A 22,732-nucleotide genomic window follows, 5' to 3' on the forward strand; every position below is an offset into this window, starting at 1 on the left:
ACCAATTTTCAGCAGGTTACATCAATAAATAATTTAATCTAAATACATCTTAGATTAAATTATTTTTCTTTTTCCTTTTCTACTTTTCTTCCTTTCCCATCTCAATAAATAGCAACATCATCATCCACACACAGCTCCAACTCCAAACCTTGACTCCCCTTGATCCTCTATTTAAGTCTCCCTCCACATTATATCATCTGCAAATATTGTTGGCTCTACTTTCAAAGCATACCAAGAATATGCCACCTCTTCTTCACTTTCTCTGTCACTCTTCTAGTCCAGGGTACAAATATCTTTGCCTGCAACAGACCAATAACTACTGCAACAGACCTCCAACTGAGGTCTGTTTATTTATACTTCTTTTCTTCCCACCACCCCCCATCCCATAGTTCACATACACTTCAGCCAGAGCTATCCTAATCAATACAAGTCTGATCATATTACTCCCCTACTTACAAGAAATCTAAACCCTTACTTTACTTGGCCAGCCTGCAATATTTGACCACTGCCTAATCTCCAACTGCAATCCCCTCTGACTCAACTATTACATCACATTGTCTTTCCTGTTCCTAGAACATTCCCAGCTAATTTCCACTTATGACCTTTCCACTTGCTAGTCCCTCTATTGGAATGCTCTGTCCCAAAGTCTTTCAAAGGCTATTTCCTTTGTCATCAGTCTCAGATCAACTGTTACATACTCCAAGAGGTTTTTCCTAACCATCCCATCTAAACTAACTCCCCCCAAATTTCTTTAACATCATCCCATTCAGTTTTTTCCTATTATATATCACTACCTGAAATTATCTTCTCTATATCTATGCTTATCTACTTACTGTCTGCTTTGCCCCCTAGAATGTAAGCCACTGGGTATAAGAAAATGACCAGTCTGATTCACCACCTACTGTCTAGTACCTCAAAAAGCATTTGGTGCTCACGAAATCCTTAATTCATGAGTGAATATGCTTAACAACAACATTAACAAAAGCAGCAGCTCAGAATAAACATAATGTTTATAAAATTAAGAATTAAAAAGATGTACCGCATATTATAATGAAAATACGTTTTTTCATGAGAAAGTCTAACTCTACATTAGGTAAGGATAAAAAACACTAGGTAGAAATTCACTTCTTATATAAAACCTTCCAAAATGAGGAATTTTAAAGAAATCTGCATTATGAATAGGAGAAAGCCACATGCCCTTTCTTCATCAAAGATAAATACTGGCAAAAATTAAATGGTCCCTTTATAATTGAATCAGAAGCACTTACAGAAACACTTTGATCCAAAGATCAATGTAAAAAATGAATATTGGTATTTAAAGCAGAGAAAATCTATTTTAAGTTAAGGGAAACAGTAGGAGTTGGCTTCCCAAGAGACAACAAATCATCACATGGCTAAATAGAGGCTGTATGTTTATACCTGACATTTTTAGTCTCCAAAGACTTATGCTACTTGCTTGACTCTTCCAAATGCCCAAACACCACCAAATCAATTACTTGCAAGGCCTACAAGCTACATAAGTTGCTCAGAACCTCAGTCACACAATTAATGGGAATGATTCAAACCCATGTCTCAGTGAAATTATTAATTACTACATGTAACAAACTTCTTGGGTCTTCATGAATGGTCAAAGTCACAGCATTTAGAATGCCAAGGCCTTATTCACTGTTTTTGGACTGTTTGCATCAGAGAATAAGCTATCTTGGATATTAGTCAAAACTTCTAAAAATAATTAAGAAACTATTTATTCCACTAAAGTTATTTACGAAATACCATAACACATAAATACAACTAAAGAAATTACTTACTCTAGCAAAGAATAATAGCAGTGGGCATTTTATCTTCCTGTTAATTGACAGCTTTTGTTACACAACATTATCTGGAAAAATGTGACTAGTATATTTACTGCCAGCCACTGTAATCATGTCAATATGTAAGCTACCTGGATACCTAATTATGAAAAAAAGAAGACAATTTCATAGTGGAAGTATTGTTCTAATTCAAGAAACCAGCCATATTAACTTATTACTCTGACATATAGCAGATAATTGAAACACTTTAATTTGAGAGATAATTATTTTTAGCTGATTAATATGCTTCAAATTAAATTCACTGCTTTTAATGGTCCCATCAATTTGGCAACCTGGAAAATTAACAAATTTTGCATGCAGTAATCCTAGGAAATTTAAACAGCTGAGCTACACATCATTACAAGGATTACCTTCACAGTAGGCATTGTCTTCTCGAAGGGCCCTGAAACCATCTCGACAGCTACAAATAGCCCTGTCGTTCAGATTTCTGCAGACAGAATTCTCCATACAGTTATGCTTTTCAGAACAAAAGTCGTAACCTGCAAGAACATAGAAACTTATTAAGGCAAATGAAACTACGACGGTGCTAGTTTGAAGATATTATGTACCCCAGAAAAGCCATGTTTTAATCCTGATTCAATTTTGTGGAGGCAGCCATTTCTTTTAACCCCTATTCAGCACTGTAGTTGGAAACTTGATCATATTATCTCCATGGAGATACGGCTCTTCCAATTGTGGGTGTGAACTTCAATTAGATAGAGAGGTGATTCCACCCATTCCAGGTGGGTCCTGATTAGTTTATTGGAATCATTTAAAAGAGGAAACAGTGGAAAGAGCCAGAAACGACAAATACAACAGAGCTGACAGAGAGCGAGCCAACAGAAGCTTCAGGGCTGACAGACAGGGCAGAGACACGAATGTTTGGAGGTGCTTGAAGCCCAGCAGACATTGATTGCCGTGTGCCTTCCCAGAAGATGTTACGCAAGCCAGAACCTGAGGAGAGCCAAGGGTAGCTAAGAGAGGAAGGCCAGCCCCAGAGAAGCAAAGTTAGGAACTCCCCCACAGATAAAGACTGAAAGTAAAGGAGTCCAGGAGCAAGGGACCAGTAGATGCCAGCCATATGACTTCTCAGCTGACAGAGCTGTTCCAGACAGTCTCAGCCTTTCTTGAGGGAAAGTAACCTCTTGTTGGTGCCTTAATTTGGACACTTTCATTTCCTTAGAACTGTCAACTTGTAATTTATTAAATTCCCCTTTTGTAAAAGCTGTTCCAGTTCTGAAATGTGTAATGTGTATTTCACATTCAGTAGTTTGTAAACTAAAACAATGACTAAATAAACTTTGTCTACTAATAGCTTCCTTAATTTTGAAGCTATTTCTCCCTTAATGATCTTTTCTTAATTAATATTCTCCACCCAATGGCTATTGAATCACATACTACAAGTACTAAAAATTCTTTGTGCTTAGCTCAATTTCTACTTCAAGTTAATTGTCTTTGTTTTTGATTTTATAAATATCATCTAGTCCCTAACATTTTAATTAGAGTACTGTCTATATATTTGAAAAAAAATTCTTGGAGTCCCAAATGAAGATTTACAATATAGAAAGATACAGTGAAAAGGTAATACAAGAATTAGCTGTTGAACATTATCAAAAACTTAAGAGTAGTACAGACTAGGCCAGATAAAATGTGCATATTGTGTATTTTAGAAATGAAACATACAACTTGGCAGCCTTAAAAAAAATTTCTAAATGTGTTAAAAAGTGAAAATTATATCACTTTAAACTAATTTTCTCCAGAAATCAGCAAAGCAAATTACGTCCACTCAAAAGAAGAACATTTTTATGAATACAAAGATTTCACAGAACCCAAAGTCTTTATGAGAGGAAAGAAAAATGGGACACATTATAAACAGTGACACCAATCATGTGCAATTTCCCAATATCTTTTTTTCTGCCTGAACCCCTTTTTCAAAGACCACACTAAGAAACTGAAATGAAAAACTTGAAGAGTGAAATCCCTATTCAATGGAAATTACATGATTATATATCATTCAAACAATTTCCAAATTGCCTGATGCATAAGTTATCTAGTTTTGGATTATCTAATGAATTACTATTTCATTTTACTTTAGAAAATCATGAGAAGAGACGTTTTAAAATGGTTCATCGTATTTGGTAACAATATGTCTATAGAACAAAACAGTACTTTGGCCAGCAGGTAGACGCTGACACAGCACAATGGTTGGCTGGTATCTATTTTGCTTGGTTGGTACCCAAACAGATCTCAAATGAGATCATCTGTGTAAAAGCACAACAGGTATAGTATGTGTTAATAATGTTGAATAACGCTCAAAGTTAAAACATTACCCCCATGAAATGTAACTATGATATATCATAAAATCCCCTTGGTAAAATTCAAATGAGCCTTAAGAAGAATGGTACTCCTAAAATGCAGGAGTGGCATTAAAAATGTATTTTAAAAAATCAAATGAATTAGTGATTTCTAATAAAATAAAACAAAATAGAAGAGAAGTTATTAAGACTAAAGAAAAAAAACAAAAAACATAGAGCCCATAACAGCACTTAAATCATTTGGCAATTTAACTTCTCTTTTGATATAATACTTCACTAACTAAATTTATAAGTAAAAACTTCATTCTTAAGAAAAGGAAAAGTTTAAAAAAATTAGTTTTCTCCTAAGATCTTTTTATTTCCTTCTTTAAATAGCTAAATTGAGGCCATATTTTTAAAAATGTATTCCATTGTCTTTTTACAATGTCTGAGGGATGAATGATTTCAGTTAAAAAGCCATCTTCACTCTAGCCCAGTAGCTCAGCACATCATCAAATTAAAATGGAAAAGCTCAAAAAAATCACTTCATAATTATTCTAAAGTAAGACAAAGGTGCTAAAAACTTGGTCTGTTCTTTAAGATACATAGAGAATCAAAAGCTCCTGTTCTAAAGTAATAGTGCTAAATCTCTATATAATGTTAACTGTAACACCGCAAATAATTTTTAGAGGGCTGTAACTAGGAGTGGATATTACTCATGTTGTAGTTTTCTTTTTCTTTTACAGGTTCATATTTTTTCAAACTCTATCTCAACCTCTCACTTTGCTGCCTTTTTGCTTCTCTCATTTTTCAGATTCCTTCCCACATCATCTGTGCAATATACCTCTTCCATCCATTATAATTTGTCATCAGTTCTGCCTTACTAATGGTGAGATTACTTATATCAGCATCTAACACCACTCACAAACACCTTACAGTGTTTAATTATTACAAATATTTTTCAGCTGTAAAACAATAGTGCACTACACCTTTCATTGTTTTAGGTTAAAGTTAAAAATATCACTACTTCTTATCAAATGGATACTATTAACCCAGATACAAAAACTGAAAATGTCAATCAAGCAAATTTTAATGTACTCCAAACAATGTCAAATGACTATTTTGGTTTATTCTTTCAACAAATAAATCAATTGAATCTATTGGTTGTCTTACTGTTCAGATATAAAATGCCAAGGTCAAATGCTAACTACTGACAGGTAGAAAATTCAGACTCAAAGTGAGCTGTTTCCAATCTATAGAGAACAAAAAGAATCATGGATTGGCAAGAAGCCCTGTTCCTATTACCTTCATAGTTACATTTCTAGTCATATGCATTTGGCTTTTAGTCTTGACAGATCTGGGTTTGCATCCAATCTCTACCATTTAATAAGCTGTACGAATTATTAGCTGTGTAAATTAATTAATCTTCCTAAACCTTCAATATTTTTCACCTGCAAAATTAGGATTAAATTTACCTTACAAAATGTGAGGGTCAAATAAGATCATCTAAGTAAAAGCATAACGAGGAGTATAGTATGTATTAATAATTAAGGCTATTAGTTGATAAGCTACAAATCAAATATGTTGAGAACAGTATCATAGAAGAAAATTAAAATATTTGTTATAAATGAATGGACCAATAATATAACACAGGCTAGTTTTTATTTTATTTACCTCTTAAGATTTTAACCTCAAGGATGCCAAGTTTTTACTCCCTTTGTAAACTTTACACGTTTACATGAAGTTCTGTTTCTTTATTACATGTAGATCTTTATATAAACTATAAATGCACATTTCTCTATAACTAGGGAAGGGTGGATACAAAAGATTGTGAGTAAGTAAGAACAATATATCTAATGGTTATACATAATAACCAGGAGAACAAGAACACAATAATTTCATGGTGAATATTTGTTGATTTTGCCTACAAGCAGCCATTCTTCCTTTCTGCAGGAAAAAATATATATATAAAATTATACTTTGGATGAACCACTCACCCCTATTGTCAGTCTACATACTTATTAGGAAAATGGACTCTATCCCCACCCTCCTCCCCCATTTGTTGAGCCATCCCAATCAATGCATTCTCCTGGCTGGCACAATAGCTTGTTCCAGTCTGGGCATATGATTCAATTCAGGCTAATAAAGACCATTGAAATTCAAATCTGGAACTTTGTTCAGTTTATGAGGCTGTTGAATTTCTCTTTCACCCAGCTGGATGTCATAATGATGTGAGCAAAAGGCTATTAGAAGTCTACCTATAAACACAGAACTTGAAAATAAAGCCAGCTTTCATCTTGATGATGATCCGAATCAACATACATTTGGAGACAACTTACCCTCTGCTTACTGGAGCCAATATATTCCATTTTTTGCTTAAGCCAGTTTGGATTAGGTGTTTTATCACTTATACCTAAAGGAACACTAATTTATTTAGGTATTGTTTTGTAAGATGAGGGATTATACAGTGTTTCCTAAAATGTAGTTCATGTACATGGATGAACATAAAATAAAATACTAATAGCAAAAGATTTATTTTAATGTATATAAGAAATGCATCAATCTAGCAAAAAAAATTTTGCATGGATACCATTACTTAGGAATGAAATTAAATTTAAAAATGAGTTAAGTAATAATAGATTTAAAGATATTTAACTAATTTAGTAATTAACAAAAAATGTAAAATTACTATTTTGTAATTAGTAACCCAAAGATAAGAATTATGAAAATGGTAAGTGAATAATTTGGGAAACTGGATTATCCAGAAGTTGGGAGGGAACAATCTATATTAACTCAATGTTCTGCCCCTACTACTTGTAAGACAACGATGAGGCATGCTGACGGAGATGAAAGCAAGATATCCAATGGATAAGACTTGGTGACCTTTCAGGCACAGAAGAGGGATGTCAAGGATGGAGAAAGAGAAGGAAAGGGGATACAGATATGAAGGTGATGTCACATTTCTGTAATTAAGTCAAAAGTCCTCACTATATTACTAAGTCTCTGTCACATTATAATTTGTAATAAGCTTCCTTGGAAGGGCTCTCAAAGGGAAAGAAAACGTTAAAAAGAAAAGTTGCTGCTACATTGCTTCAGATTTGCTACTACAGAAGACAGTAGCAGGTACCTGGAAAACAGTACTGGTTAGATTTTATTTGGTGCTAGTGATTTAGGGGTTTATTTGAGTGCACAGCTTGGTTTCCAACCACTTGTCGAGTGTCTATGAGAAAGGTTAACACTCTAATCACACGCTCTGCCCTCAGAGAACATTTACTAAATGCTGTTGAACATCTTACTCTTGCAGATGTGAACACAGCATCTTTAACATGAGGAAAGCATCTTTAACAGTAGGAAAACACTGGAAACTGGAGGCCAATTTTATTGTAAGTGAATTTGCCACAATTTATGTATAGAAGTTGTCTCAGAAGTTAAGCCTTGGCAATTTCTCACACTTGAGTTTAAAATTCAGAGAACACCAGGAAAATACTTTTTTAAATTTTGCATATTTGAACAACAAAATGTATTAGGTTTTGTTTTGTAAAAAAAAAAAAATGAAGCCATCTTTATTATAAATGGTGCTAAATGTTTCAAGAAGGGCCAACTTGTCCAATTTCTGTTTGAATATTACCTAAGCTAGTGGTTCTCAATCCTGGCTGCATGAAAGAATACATGAAAGGGTTTACTCTTTTTAATAGTGATGCCAAGGCCCCATTTCACATCAATTATATCAGAATCTCAGGTGGAAGGGGTATAGATCACAGTTGTATTTTTGAGTGTGCAGTGTAAATACACTATTTTTTTTTCTTTTTGCTAAATCTTAATTGTTGTGATTGCAATATAACATATGTAATAGAGAAATAATTTTGGTAAGTCAGAAGGAAGAAACAGAAAGGAAATATGATATTTGTTCTACATTTCAAATGCTTACTACTTTGTCCCTAACAATTATTCAATGTCATTTTTTAAAAATTGTATTTCTCCTTTTAATTTTCAATTTTTCATGTATTTAAGCTCTCTTTAGGAATTTTACACTTTTCTGAAAAATTGGGCTCTCTTGTTATTTTATACTGTCCTTCATATCTCTGGAATTTAGAGGTCTGTATTTTCTAATAGTACTACTTTGCAAAGTTTCATTTATATAAAAAATATATTTATAAGTATATATTTTTACAACCTTCTACTATTCATCTATCCCTTTTTTTTAATTCTCCTATAATAGAGAAGTTATAGATTTACAGAACAATCATGCATAAAATACAGGATTCCCATACACCATCCCATGAAAACATCTTGACTTGTAGAACTTTTGTTAGAAGCGATGATAGCACATTTTATAATTATACTATTAACTAAAGTCCATGGTTTACTTTAGGGTTCACAATTTGATAAATACACTAATTTTTAACATTATAAACAAATTTATAACCAAATTTTCCATTTCTTAATTTGCTTTTGTAATATATCAGGGCCCTTTAAAAAGAACTTGGCCAGGTCATCACTTAACATTAGCAATGCCCTATCACAACTTCTTATCTAAATCATGCCCTATTCAACTTGACTGACTCTATGCTATTCACCTCTACTTGCTGAGTAGCCCCAGACACTTGTAGTGGATTCAACATGGCCACAAGTTCTTTAACCTCCCCCTATATATGGTGGGGTCTATTTCCCCTCCCCTTGAATCTGGGCTGATCTGTGATTGTTTTGACCAAATGGAATATTTCAGAAATGATGCTCTGACTTTAAGAGACCTGTGCCACTGCTGGAGAGACCTTAAAGGGAGGTCTCCAGATTACATGAAGAGAAAGGAAGCCCCAGCTGTGCCTGGCCTTTCAGCCATACCCACTAATGTATCCAGCATATGAGTGAGGCCATCTTGAACCTTCCAGCCCAGCCCAGTGACCTCAGTCAATACCACATGGATCAGAAGAATCATCTACCCGGGCCCTGTCTGAATTCCTAGCCCACAATATTGTGATATGTAATAAAATGTTTACTGTTTTAAGCCACTGAGTTTGGGGACAGTTTGCTCTGCAGTAAGAGATAACTACTTGCCTTAGTTTTGATGCCACAACAAAATACCACAAATTAAGTGGCTTAAAACAACAGAAATTTTATTGTTTCAGAATTCTGGAGGCTGAAAGTCAAAAATCAAGGTGTCATCAGATCTATGCTTCCTCTGAAATATGGGAGGAGATAATCCTTCCTTGCCTCTTCCTAGCTTCTAATTGTTTTAGCCATCCTTTGTATTTCTTGGCCTGTAGCTACAGCACTTCATTCTTTGCTTCCATTGTCACATGGCATTTTCATCTTTCATATCTGCTGATCCTGTGTTTAAATTTCCCCCTTCTTATAAGGACACCAGTAATATTGGATTAGGGCTCACTGTAATCAAGCTCGGCCTAATTTTAACTAATTACATCTTCAAAGACCCTATTTGAATCTGTCTTTTGGAAAACACAACCCAAAGCATTATTCAAACAGTGGTCCCACTGACCAGCAGTATCAATACTATCTGGGAACTTACTAGAAATGTAGATTCTACAAATCAGGATCTACATTTTAATAAGAACCCTGGTTTATTTGTACACACCTTTAAGTTTGAGAAACATTGATAAAGCCTACTTTTGGATGCTAAAGACACTCATTGCAGACTGGGTGATTTTGGTTCCCAAATTAAAGTACTGAAAAGAGTATTCTTGATTCATAGCAAATCCACACATGCTCTGTACCTCAGTGGCTCAGGTATAATGAGGGCAAAAACTCTAATAGTCCATATTATATACCTATTTGATTATAATTATTTGTAGAAGTAAATTTTCCTCAATTCCTAAGGGCTACCCTGAAAACTCCTTGAAGGGCAGACCAACTCTTACCACTTTGTAATTCCTAAACAGCTTTGTACAAAACTGAGATTTTAAAACCCTTAATTGAATGAATGGAAGAAAGAGCTTTAAAAAAAACAACTCAAAAACAAAACAAAAAGCCCTACATCACCTGATAAAAATGGGAGAGAGGGATCTTTGACTACTTTTAATAGATTAGGTTAAGAGGAAACAAAATAGTAGTTATTTTATAAAGTTTCTTTTCCTCTCTTTTTCTATTTAAGCTTTGTTTTGCATAAATATCACTAATCAAGTAAGTGCTGACAGTTCATTTAATGTGCACAAAATACATTCCAGTTGTAATACTAGATATTAAGGATATAAAGATGAATATAAAGACCCAGTACTGCTCTCTAGGTACATAATTTAATAAAGAAGGAAGATATAAACATATAATTCCAATTTAACATAGGAAGACATATATAATTTTGGGATTGGCAGGGGCTTTAAAAAGTTGCATATAATGAATATTTTAGCTTAATACTTGGATTTATAACAAAATGGCACTTTGTTTAAGAACCTTTAGTGATGGGGAACTCATTTCCTCTTGAGATGGCCCACTGGATTAATGAATTGTGCTAATTTTAGTGTCTTCTTGTATTGAACTGAAAATGTAAGTACGTTCTACCTACTGGTCCTATTGGTCTTCGGCCTATCATCACAGAGGACACACAGAACAAGCAATGTTGTCTGAATGAAAGACAATAGAATTGAGAAGAAAAGGCTTTCAAGTAGACATAGTGGACATTAAGCAAGGAAGTAGAGAAGACATGAGAATCAAACCAAAAAAAAAAACAATACTATTGCCAGGCAGCAGTGACTGTCAATAAAATAACAGCACTGCCATATGACTTTCTCCAACAATGTTGTGGTGATTCAAAACAAGTGCACAGAAAAACATACAGATCCAGAGTCTGAAACCGACACAAAACACCTAACAAAAAAGATGCTTGGTGACATCTAGGTTTTAACTCAATTCAATAAATATTTAATGACTACCTACTGTGTAACAAATTAGGAAAACATTTAGGGAAATCCTATTAGTCTTTGGAAATAAGTTGCTTATAAAAATTCCATTTAATGTCAGCAGTATCAGCCATATAGAATGACTCTTCCACATAAATCTCACTTCACCAAACAAACAAACAAGGTCTTACCTTTACAAACTTTGCAGCAGCTGTGAGACAAAATAATCTGATGAGACTCTGGACAATCCAACACTGGACAGCCTGAACTCTCGATAAGCTTCATGGTCTGGTCCTGTTGGGCAACAGAAAAGAAATGCTTCAAATTTTTTAATCAGGGCTTACTAGGAAGTTTCTAAATCCAGCAGTCTTTTCTAACAGGTGAGTGAAACTTTAATTCAGAGAACACAGGTGATAGACTCAATTCTGAAATTACATTAAAGCACAACTGGAAAGAAGCACTACAAACTGGATCATACCACTGTAGCCATGTCTACAATATGCCAAACATGGATAAACCTAGAAAATCCTGTTATTTTACACATATTTGCAAATCCAGATGACAATTGTGGCAAAGATACAGTTTGAATTGGCTCTAGAGCTCACTTTGGAAAAGAAAAATAATTGATTAAAAATTGAGCATTACATGTCACCTTATGTGTGAGACTAAAGCAAAAAATGTTTATTTGTTACAAAATTTATATTTTGACTAGTGCATTTTCTAATATAACTTATGTAGATAGTTTGATTGACCACCATAAGTACTTGGAATCTCAGGTAGGACATGAGATTTTGTTGGTTTGTCCAGAGTGATGCCTCGATGAACCCCAGAGTGATTCAATCAGTGAGTGGAAAGTATTTGCAAAGCCCCCTTCAGGGAATGGTGAGAACGGGGAGAAATTCAACTTCTCCAAGTTGAATTCTTGATATTCTCACAAGCAGTGTGGACAACCAAAGCTATAGGCTGAGCCCCCAGTCTTGGGGTTTGTTCATATGAAACTTAACTCCACAAAGGATAGGTCAAGTCTACTTAAAATTTAGGCCTGAGTCACCCCCAAGAGAGCCTCTTTTGTTGCTCAGATGTGGCCTCTCTCTCCAGCCAACACAACGAGCAGTCTCACCACCCTCTCCCTCTCCACGTGGGACATGACTCCCAGGGGTGTGGACCTTCTTGACAATGTGGGACAGAGATCCTGGAATGAGCTGAGACTCAGGATCAAGGGACTGAGAAAAACCCTAGAATGAGCTGAGACTCAGCATCAACGGATTGAGAAAAACTTCTCGACCAAAAGCGGGAAGAGTGAAATGAGACATAGTGTCAGTGGCTGGGAGATTCCAAACAGGGTCGAGAGATTATCCTGGAGGCTATTCTTATGCATCAAGTGGATATCATCTTGTTATTCAGGATGTAATGGAGAGGCTGGAGGGAACTGCCTGAAAATGCAGAGCTGTGTTCCAGTAGCCATGTTTCTTGAGGATGATTGAATAATGAAATAGCTGTCACAATGTTACTATGTGATTGTGAAAACCTTGTGTCTGATGCTCCTTTTATCTATCTTGTCAACAAAGGAGTAGAACATATGGAATAAAAATAAATAATACGGGGAACAAATGCTAAAATTAAAAAAAAAAAACAGCATTACAAACATGCTCATTTCAAAGTTTTCTGAACTATCATAGATTCTCATAGCTGACTATGGTAAAGAGTATTCTGGATCACTCACAAAACCTATAAAGAAAGTTAGGGCAGGATCCATGTCTCTCTTGTGAATGGAATCTCCAGAAAATTTTCTGGCACCTAGTCGGCACTCAAAAAAAAAATCTATTGAATGGACATTAAAAGTAAAATTATGGGTGCATGGGTGGTTCAATGGTAGAATGCTCACTTTCCATGCAGGAGACCTGGGTTTGATTTCCAGACCATGCAGCATCCCCCACCAAAAAAAAAAAAAAATGCACAATCATTATAGCTCTAACAACCAAGAATATATATAGAATTCCTTTCAAAGAGGAACCAAAATATAAAATATTTTTCTGATAACTTTATTAGCTTGCCATAGAGGCAAACATTTCCCTTCTATGTTGACCATCTTCAATCTCTTAATAACAAGGGTCATTAACTATGGGATATTAAGCATACTAATACAAAAGTAATTAAATAACTCTTGGAACTTGAGGACTTCCATCTAACTTCTACTCAATACCTTAGATTTTTTAGATGAGATTTCTTTATGTAGTACTTTCTTGGAATAAATATGCATTTCAGTAACTACCTTTTCTCAACATATTTATATAAAAGATGCTCACCAAGTTATAATATTTTAGGAAGACATTGGCAGGAGAAATGTATACAGTGGAGTCAAATGGTAGTCTTCTTTTGGTCTAACAATATCAGGTCTGGTAATCTTATATTCAGAGCCACATTATTTTTCTCTGTGTAACAATTAGAGTCACAGATTCCCAGGACACATTTTCAAGGTCACAAAACACAGAAACTAGAATTGACATCCTGAGAAGAGAGGACTGAGAAAGCTGTCAATTACGTAATGGTGTAAACAAAAGCGCTAAGGCTTCTGAAGGAAGAAGAAACAATGGGACTAGAATAGTTCAAAATTGGCCCATGGAAAAGTTAGAGAAGGGACAAGAGGGCGACTGAGGCAGCAATTCGGGAGTGCAGCTGAACTGAGAGAGGCTTCTACACCATATGCGGCAGCCCTCGTTGCAGAGACCGAGGGACTGAGAGGCAGAAAGTTGGAGCTTGGCGCGGAGGCATGGATCTGCAGAGCACGTGGGGGTGCATGGATAGGAACACGGGACTAGGAAGTAAGTCAGGCCACGTTCCTTGGGCGGGTTACCCTCATCAGTGCAGCCCCATGACCGGCAACTCACCCCACAACCTACATACCTGAACCCCGTCACCTGCTCCCATCCCCGCCCACTCCAGGTGCCCCCACCCCACCAGCCTCCAGTACATGTACCTGCTCCACACTCCCACCCCAAGTGCAGCCCAACCCACCTCTCCTGCACCTCTCCTGAGCACTACCTCCCCGTCCCTGTTCCCTGCAGGCTGTTGCCAGCACATAAAAGTTGCAGGCCCTCTACTTGCTGAGTAGCCCTAGACACTTGTAGTGGATTTAACATGGCCACAAGTTCTTTACCCTCCCCCTATATATGGTGGGCTTGCAGGCCCTAACCTAGGCTACCCATCCCCCAGAGTATTACACAGCCTTACCCTGCCCTCCTTGAGCTCAGTGCATCTGTTTATGGCATTCCCAGACTTGTACATGCGCAGGGGCCCCCAATCACATCATTCAGTTCTGGGAACCACACTTCACAGCAGTCCTAGAATCGCGCATGTACACAGCCCTCAGCCTCACTTCCCAACTCTGAGAAAGTGCAACCTGCACAGCCAGGCACATCTGCCCCCAATCCATGAAGGCATAACCCTGACCTGCAGCCACAGCTCTACACATACGCACAAAGGGCCCCATGCATTAGACCAGCACACACAGGGTTGCACTCCCCAGACCAGTATACCCACACAGCTACATCCAACCTGGCCACTGGGCACCCATGTTCACATGCATCAGTGTTAACTCCCCTACCTGTGCCCATACCTGCCCTAAAACAAATCACTGTACTGAGTGCTCCACCCCATACCCCGCTCCCTGCTGTACAACCATCCTGTAAACACAAGGCCTTAAACCACTGAAAGAAATCAACTCCCAAGTAAATCAATCAAGATATTTACATATGAAGAAGACAGCAGAAGATCACTAAGCATATCACAATGAAGACAGATATAGTCTTGCCTAGCGATGAAATTAAAACACCAGAAGAGACACAGACTTTGGAAGTAACTAAAGATGTTCATACAACTCTACTTAATAAAATGAGTGGGATAGCAAATGACATAAAGGAGCTCAAGAAGACAACAGAAGAGGATAAAGAGGAATTTGAAAGAAAAAATAGAAAAATAGCGGATATTGCAGAGATCAAAACTCTGCTGACCAAATACAAAACATACTAGAGGGACACAACACCAGATTTGAAGAGACAGAAGAAAGAATAATGATATAGAGGACAGGACAACTGACTCCGAAGACTCAAAACAGCAAATGGCAAAAAAGATGGAAAAATTTGAATGGGAACTCAGGGAAATGATAGACAAAACAAAGCATGCAAATATAAGAATCACTGGTGTCCCATAAGGAGAAGAGAAGAGTAAAGAGCTACGAAGAGTAGTTGAGGATATAATGGGGAAAACCTCCCAACCCTCATAAAGGATATAAATACGCAAGTTAAAGAAGCCCAAAGAACTCCAAACAGAATAAATCCAAACAGACCTTCCCCAAGGCACATACTAATCAGTTTGTCAAGTGTTGAAGAGAAGCAGAAAATCCTGAACATGGCAAGAGAAAAACAATCTACTGCATACAAAGGAAATCAAATAAGACTGACCTCAAACTACTCAACTAGCACCTAGGAGGTAAGAAGGCAGTGGTATGATAGAGTCAAGATCCTGAAAGAGAAAGACTTCAGGCCAAAAATTCTGTACCTAGCCAAATTGTACTTCAAAATTGAAGGAGAAATTAAAGTTTTCACAGGCAAAGTCATCCTGAAAGAATTTGTCAACAAGAGACCGGTCCTACAAGAAATACTAAAAGGAGTTCTCCTGGCTGAAAAAAAATACAGGAGAGGGAGGTGTGGAGGAGGGTACAGAATTGAAGAGTACCACTAAGGGTAATTTAAAGAAAACAAAGAGAAAGAGGGAAAAGAATACATAGATCTGACAAATAAAATTAAAAAGACAAGATAGTGGAATTAAGAAACACCTTTTCAGTAATAACTTGAATGTTAATGGACTAAATTTACCAACTAAAAGATGCAGATTGGCAGAATGGATGAAGAAACATAATTCAGCTATATACTGCTTACAAGAGACTCATCTTAGACACAAGGATACAAATATATTGAAAGTGAAAGGGTGGAAAAAGATTTTCCACACAAGTTGTAACCAAAAGAAAGCAGGAGTAGCTATAATAATATCGGACAAAATAGACTCTAAAGGTAAAGCATGATAAGAGACAAAGAAGGACACTATATTCTAATGAAAGGGTCAATTCACCAAGAAGATATAACAATCATAAATGTTTATGCTCCCAATCAAGGAGCTCCAAAGTACATGAGACAGATATTGGCAAAACTGAAGGGAGCAATAGATGTTTCAACAATAATAGTAGGAGACTGCAATACACCACTCTCCTCTATAGATGGAACCAGACAGAAAATTAACAAGGAAATAGAGAAGTTAAATAACTTGATAAATGAATTGGCCTAACAGACCTATATACATCATTGCACCCCAAAACACACGGATATACATTCTTCTCTGGTGCTCATGGAACATTTTTCAGGATAGATCATATGCTAAGGCACAGAACAGGTCTTTCTAAATTTAAAAATATTGAAATTATTCAAAGCACTTTCTCTGATCACAATGGAATGAAGCTGGATCTCAATAACCATCAAAGAATGAGAACATTCACAAATATATGGAGATTAAATAACACTCTTAAAAAAACAGTGGGTCAAAGAAGAAAGTGCTGGAGAAATCAGTAGCTATCTGGAGATCAATGAAAATGAGAATATAACTTATCAAAATTTATGTGATGCAGCAAAGGGTATGCTGAGAGGGAAATTTATTGCCTTACATGCCTATATTAAATAACAAGAAAGAGTAAAAATGGAGGACTTAACAGCACACCTGGAAGGACTTGAGAAAGAACAGCAAACTAACCCCAAAGCAAAAAGGAGAAGAGAAATAACAAAGATTAAAGCAGAGATAAATGAATGGGAAAACAAAAGAACAATCGAAAGAATCAATAAAACCAAAACTTGGTTCTTTGAGGAAGTCATAAAATTGATGGGCTACTAGCAAGACTGACAAATAAACAAAATCAGAAATGAGAAGGGCTGCATTACCACAGACCTTGAAGAAGTAAAAGAAATCATAAAAAGGACACTATAAGCAACTATACCCCAATAAACTAGACAACTTAGGTGAAATGAACAAATTCCTGGAGAAACACAAACAAGCTAGACTGACTCAGGAAGAAATAAAAGATCTCAACAAACCAATCACAAGTAAAGAGATTCAATCAGTCATCAAAAATCATCTTACAAAGAAAAGCCCATGGCCAGATGGCTTCACAGGGGAATTTTATCAAACATTTCAGAAAGAACTAACAACAATCCTGCTCAAAGTTTTCCAAAAGATTGAGGAAAAAGCAACTCTACCTAACTCATTTTATGAAGCTAATATCATTTTAATATCAAAACTGGGTACAGATGCTATAAGAAAGGAAAACTACAGCTAATCTCCCTAATGAACATAGATGCAAAAACTCTCAATAAAATATTAGTAAATCAAATCCTACAGCACATTAAAAGAACTATACTCCATGACCAACTGGGGTTTATACCAGGAATGCAAGGATGGTTCAACACAAGAAAATCATTTAATGTAATACAGCACATTAACAAATCAAAAGGGCAAAATCACATGATTATCTCAATTGGTGCTGAAAAAGCCTTTGACAAAATTCAACATGCTTTTCTGATAAAAACACTACAAAAGATAGGACTCAAAGGTAACTACCTCAATATGATAAAGGGAATATATGAAAAACCGATAGCCAGCATTATATTCAATGGAGAGGGACTGAAAGCCTCCCCACTAAGATCAGGTACAAGACAAGGATACCCACTGTCACCACTATTATTCAACACTGTGCTAGAAGTTCTAGCTAGAGTAATCAGGCAGAACAAAGAAATAAAAGGTATCCAACTTGGAAAGGAAGTAGTAAAACTCTCATAATTTGCAGATGATACGAAACTATACTTGGAAGATCCTGAGAAATCTACAGCAAAGTTACTTGAGCTAATAAACAAATTCAGCAAGGTGGTAGGATATAGAATTAATATGCAAAAATCAGTAAATTTCTATACATAAGCAATGACCTAGCTGAGGAGTCAGTTAAGGAAAAAATTCCATTCAAAATAGCAGCTAAAAGAATCAAATACTTAGGAAAGAACTTAACTAGGGACATAAAGGGTTTGTACACAGAAAACTACATAACACTGCTGAAAGAAATTAAAGGATATCTAAATAGGTGGAAAGACATTCCCTGCTCATGGGTAGGAATGCTAAGTATAATTAAGATGTCAATTCTCCCTTGAGATTGATCTATAGATTCAACACAGTACTGATCAAAATTCCAACAACCTGCTTTGAAGATTTGGAAAAGCTAACTACCAAATTCATCTGGAAGGGAAAGAGACCCCGAATAGCTAAAAGCATCCTAAAAAAGAAGAACAAAGTGGGAGGATTAACACTCCCTGACATTAAAACCTATTATAAAGCCACAGTGGTCAAAACAGCATGATACTGGCACAAAGACAGAAGTATTGACCAATGGAATAAAATTGAGAGTGCAGAAATAGACCACCAAATCTATGGTCAACTGATTTTTGACAAGGCCCCCAAATCCTCTGACCTGGGACAAAATAGTCTTTTCAATACTTGGGCATGGAAGAACTGGATATTAATAGCCAAGAGAATGAAAGAGGACCCTCTCTTATACCTTACATGAAAATTAATTCAAAGTGGATCAAACACCTAAATATAAGAAATAGCATCATAAAGCTTCTAGAAGAAAATGTAGGGAAACATCTTCAATACCTAGTAATAGGAGGTAGCTTCCTAAACTTTATACCCCAAGTACAAGCAACAAAAGAAAAAATAGATAAATGGGAACTCCTCAAAATAAAATGCTCTACACCTCAAAAGACTTTGTTAAAAAGGTGAAGAGGCAGCCAAGTGAATGGGAGAAAATCTTTGGAAATCACATATCAGACAAAGGTTTGATTTCCTGTGTATACAAAGAAATCATACAATTCAACAATAAAAGAACAAGCAACCCAACTATAAAATGGGCAAAGATATGAATAGGCATTTTTCTGAAGAGCAAATACAGATGGCTCAAAATCTCATGAAGAGATGCTCATTTTCACTGGCTATAAGGGAAATGCAGATCAAGACTAAAATGTGATACCACCTCACACCTATAAGAATGAACTGCTATTAAACAAACAGGAAACTGTAAATGTTGGAGGGAATGTGGAGAAACTGGGACACTTATGCACTGCTGGTGGGAATGTATAATGGTGCAGCCACTATGGAAAACTGTTCGGCGGTTCCTTAGGAAACTGAATATTGAGTTGCCCTATGACCCAGAAATAGCACTACTTGGTATATACCCAGAAGAGATGAAAGCAACGAAACAAGCAGACATTTGCACACCAATGTTCATAGCAGCATTATTCATAGTTGCCAAAAAGGGAGACAAACCAAATGCCCATCAACAGACGAGTGGATCAACAAAATGTAGTATATGCATATGATAAAATATTATGCAGCAATAAGACAAAATGAGGTCCTGAAGCACATGACAAGATGGATGAGCTTTGAGGACATAATGCTGAGCAAAATTAGCCAAACACAAAAGGACAGATACTGTATGATTCCACTTTTACGACCAGCATAAAGGTATAATCAGAGGCTTTTAATACAGAATATAGGGGACTTAGAAATACATAGAAGATAGAGATGGGTGAACCATTAGCGAATGAGGTTGAACTCCAACGTAAGGGAATAGATAGGAGCAAAGGTGATTCTTTAGTGGGTCTAGAAGTAATATTATCATATTGAAGATGAAAAGATTGAAAGGGGTTGTATAGACCTACGTGTCCGACTGACTCACACTAGAAATATGAATGAGTTCTTGTAAGAACTACTTGAAAGATATGATTCTTGTACTAAGAATGTTTAAGTCCAGGGTACAGGGGGAAAACTGCTATTGCATGCTATGAGCTATGTTCAAAAGGAAACCATCAGCACTACCATAGCAACAGCAGAGGTAAATAATGGGGGGAGGCTACAAGAGTTAAGAGGAGGCTTAGATTTCCTATTTGGTGAGGGCACGTTTATTGGTTTTCTATCTCTTTGAAACAGTGAAATTATCTAAAATTGAGAATGTTGATGGACTGTGGTCTTTGGAACCTATACATGATGCCTAATGAATGCAGGTGGCTCAAGGATGCACTGACAGAGAAGTAGATTTGCAAAGGATGATATATGCTTATGAACGAAGGTTGTGCTGCTAAAAAAGGAACAATGTCATGAGACATGCAACGATGTGAATAAACATGTGGGACATTTGGTGAGACAAAATAAGCCAGAAACAAACAAACAAACAAAACAACAATGGTAAGGTCACCTTCAGAAAATGCTTAGAAGAAAATAGGGGCCTAGATTGTAAGATTTTAGAGCAGACACATTAAGTCCAGAGTGGTGATTATTATTTCTGGATTTTGAAAGGCTGTTTTATATATATAACCTGATATTTAGAGATAAGAATGAAGCTGAACAAGTTGGGGCTAAAGTAATTCAGAATATAGGGGTAAGGAAGACAGTGACAAATTTTAGAACCACACATACTCTTTGAGACCAATGGAAGAAAGGCTTATTTGATCCGGAGCTGAAATTTTCAGTAGTGCATAAACTAATTCAACCAATCTGTACAGCTCATTTGAACAACTGAAACACAGGAAGCCCAGAATAAGAAGGAGGTCTTTTAATCTTCTATAGCTTATTGTGATGCCTGGAAACATCCTAGAGTATATTAAGCAGATAATCAAAAAGTATAGGTAAAGTCCCCTGAGGGAGGGGAGAAAAACTATGGAACAATTAAACCTTATCATGAGGGAATTCCTTGATACTGTTTCCAACCTTAGTGATACCCAAATCAACAGGCCATGCCCTTGATCATGAGGCTTAGTCTTGTGTAGGTAGTGGAGAAGCTTAGACTACTATAGGCATGCTGAAGAGTTACTTCTGGAGGACCTCTGTTGTTGATCAGATATGGCCTCAGTCTCTCTAAGCCCAACTCTGCAAGTGAAATCATTGCCCTCCCCCCTACGTGGGACATTACATCCAGGGATGAAAGTCTCCCTGGTGATGTGGTAGAGGACTCCCAGGGATGAATCCAAACCTGCCATCATAGGACCAACAATTACATCCTGACCAAAAGGGAGAAAAGAAGTGTACTTAATAAAATATCAGTGGCAGAGAGAGTTCAAATAGAGTCAAGGGGCTAATCTGGAGATTGCTCTTATGCAACCTTGCTACCTATTATAACCTGCCAACCCCCAACCAGGACCATTCCAGCCAATCTTAAAGAACACCTAGGGCAATATATAAGATTCCACAAGGGTTCCAGGCACTAGAGTAACTTTCCAGAAACCTATAACCTCCAGATGGGTCCCTGGTCCAGATAAGTCCTGAAACCTAGCCCAGCCTCTCTAGAACATCAGATAGTTCCATCTCCCTACCCCATATCAGTAACAGACCCTTCAATATAAAAAATTTAGAACTGCCATAGCCCAAACAACCTCAAAGAGAGGTATGGAAAGATCAAAGGTGATGGTGGAATTATACATAGAAGATAAGACTTCACAAATGAATATGAATGCGGAATCATTAAATTCATATTTCTTTTAGTCTCCACTATTTTAGAGGAGCTAGAAATAAAAACTTAAAATTGTGAATGTAACCATAGGTAGAAATATTTAACCATTGTAATGTAACCATTGTAGAAATATGTTCGACAACTAATTGTGGTGCTGTGGCGCTGTGCTTGGAAATTTATAGCTTTTTTGTATATATGTTATTTTTCACAAAAAAGAAGGAAAAAATAGATTATGATGATAAAGTATTTAAGCACTCTATCCTCCTATATTCTGGAGCAGTTGGAAGGAAATAAAGGAGAGGATCATATGTTATCTATCATCATAGATCCCATGACAAACTCTGGGATCTATCCTGTAAACACTTTTTGAAGAGTGCGTTGAAAACTATTGCTTTTCTATTTCTCTGCTTTGTATATACATTATACTAGACAATAAAAAAAGTTAAAAAAAAAAGGAACAATAGAAGTTCTGAATGTCAAGAAATCATTCAAGAACTACAAATGTTTATCCTAATTTGAGAGAGCACTGCTATCTAATCAATAGCCACTAGTTACATGTAGTTCTTGAGCACAAAATATACATAATATTTTGAAGACTTAGAACAACAAAAGAGTGTAAAATATTTAATAATGTTGGTATGGCTTATATGCTGAAATGGTAATATCGCCTACATATAGGGTTAAACATAGAAATTTTAGTCCACTAAAAATTACATACGTTTTGCATCATATTTCTATTCAACAACACTGCATGAGAAGATAGAAAATAGTGCTTTTCATTTGAGCAAAGAAAAGGAAATATTCATTCATTCACCAACTATTTATTAAGCACCTGCAGTATTAGCAATTACAGATTTTTAACTAAACTAATTTAAAATGAAATAATTTTGTAGCAACTTTAAAATCACAAAGGTGGGTTGGTGTGACAGTGGCTCAATGCAGAGTTCTCGACTGCCATGTCAAAGACCCGGGTGTGATTCCTGGTGCCTGCCCATGTTAAAAAAAAAAAGAAAAATAAATCACGCAGGCAACCATCCCAGTAAATTTCTAAACCAGTATCACTAGCATTATGGGCACACTCTGATTAAATGAAAAATGTACATGCAAATGCATCTCAATATGTACGTATAGCATACATACGGCATA

At 36.2% G+C, this 22,732-nt stretch overlaps 1 protein-coding gene across 5 annotated transcripts in view; it reads right to left on the reverse strand.

Annotated features, from left to right (window-relative positions):
• Positions 1 to 22,732, reverse strand: part of NELL2 (neural EGFL like 2) — a 531,530-nt gene that overhangs the window by 229,879 nt on the left and 278,919 nt on the right. For all 5 annotated transcript variants that reach the window (XM_077170643.1, XM_077170642.1, XM_077170644.1 and 2 more), the window contains 2 exons: positions 11,187 to 11,289; positions 2,222 to 2,350 (listed from right to left, as the gene is read on the reverse strand). In XM_077170643.1, coding sequence (XP_077026758.1) covers positions 2,222 to 2,350; positions 11,187 to 11,289 — 232 coding nt within the window. The remainder of the gene's footprint in view (positions 1 to 2,221; positions 2,351 to 11,186; positions 11,290 to 22,732) is intronic.

The sequence above is a fragment of the Tamandua tetradactyla genome, chromosome 7 (genome assembly GCF_023851605.1).
Source record: "Tamandua tetradactyla isolate mTamTet1 chromosome 7, mTamTet1.pri, whole genome shotgun sequence".
In the NCBI taxonomy this organism is placed as follows: domain Eukaryota; kingdom Metazoa; phylum Chordata; class Mammalia; order Pilosa; family Myrmecophagidae; genus Tamandua; species Tamandua tetradactyla.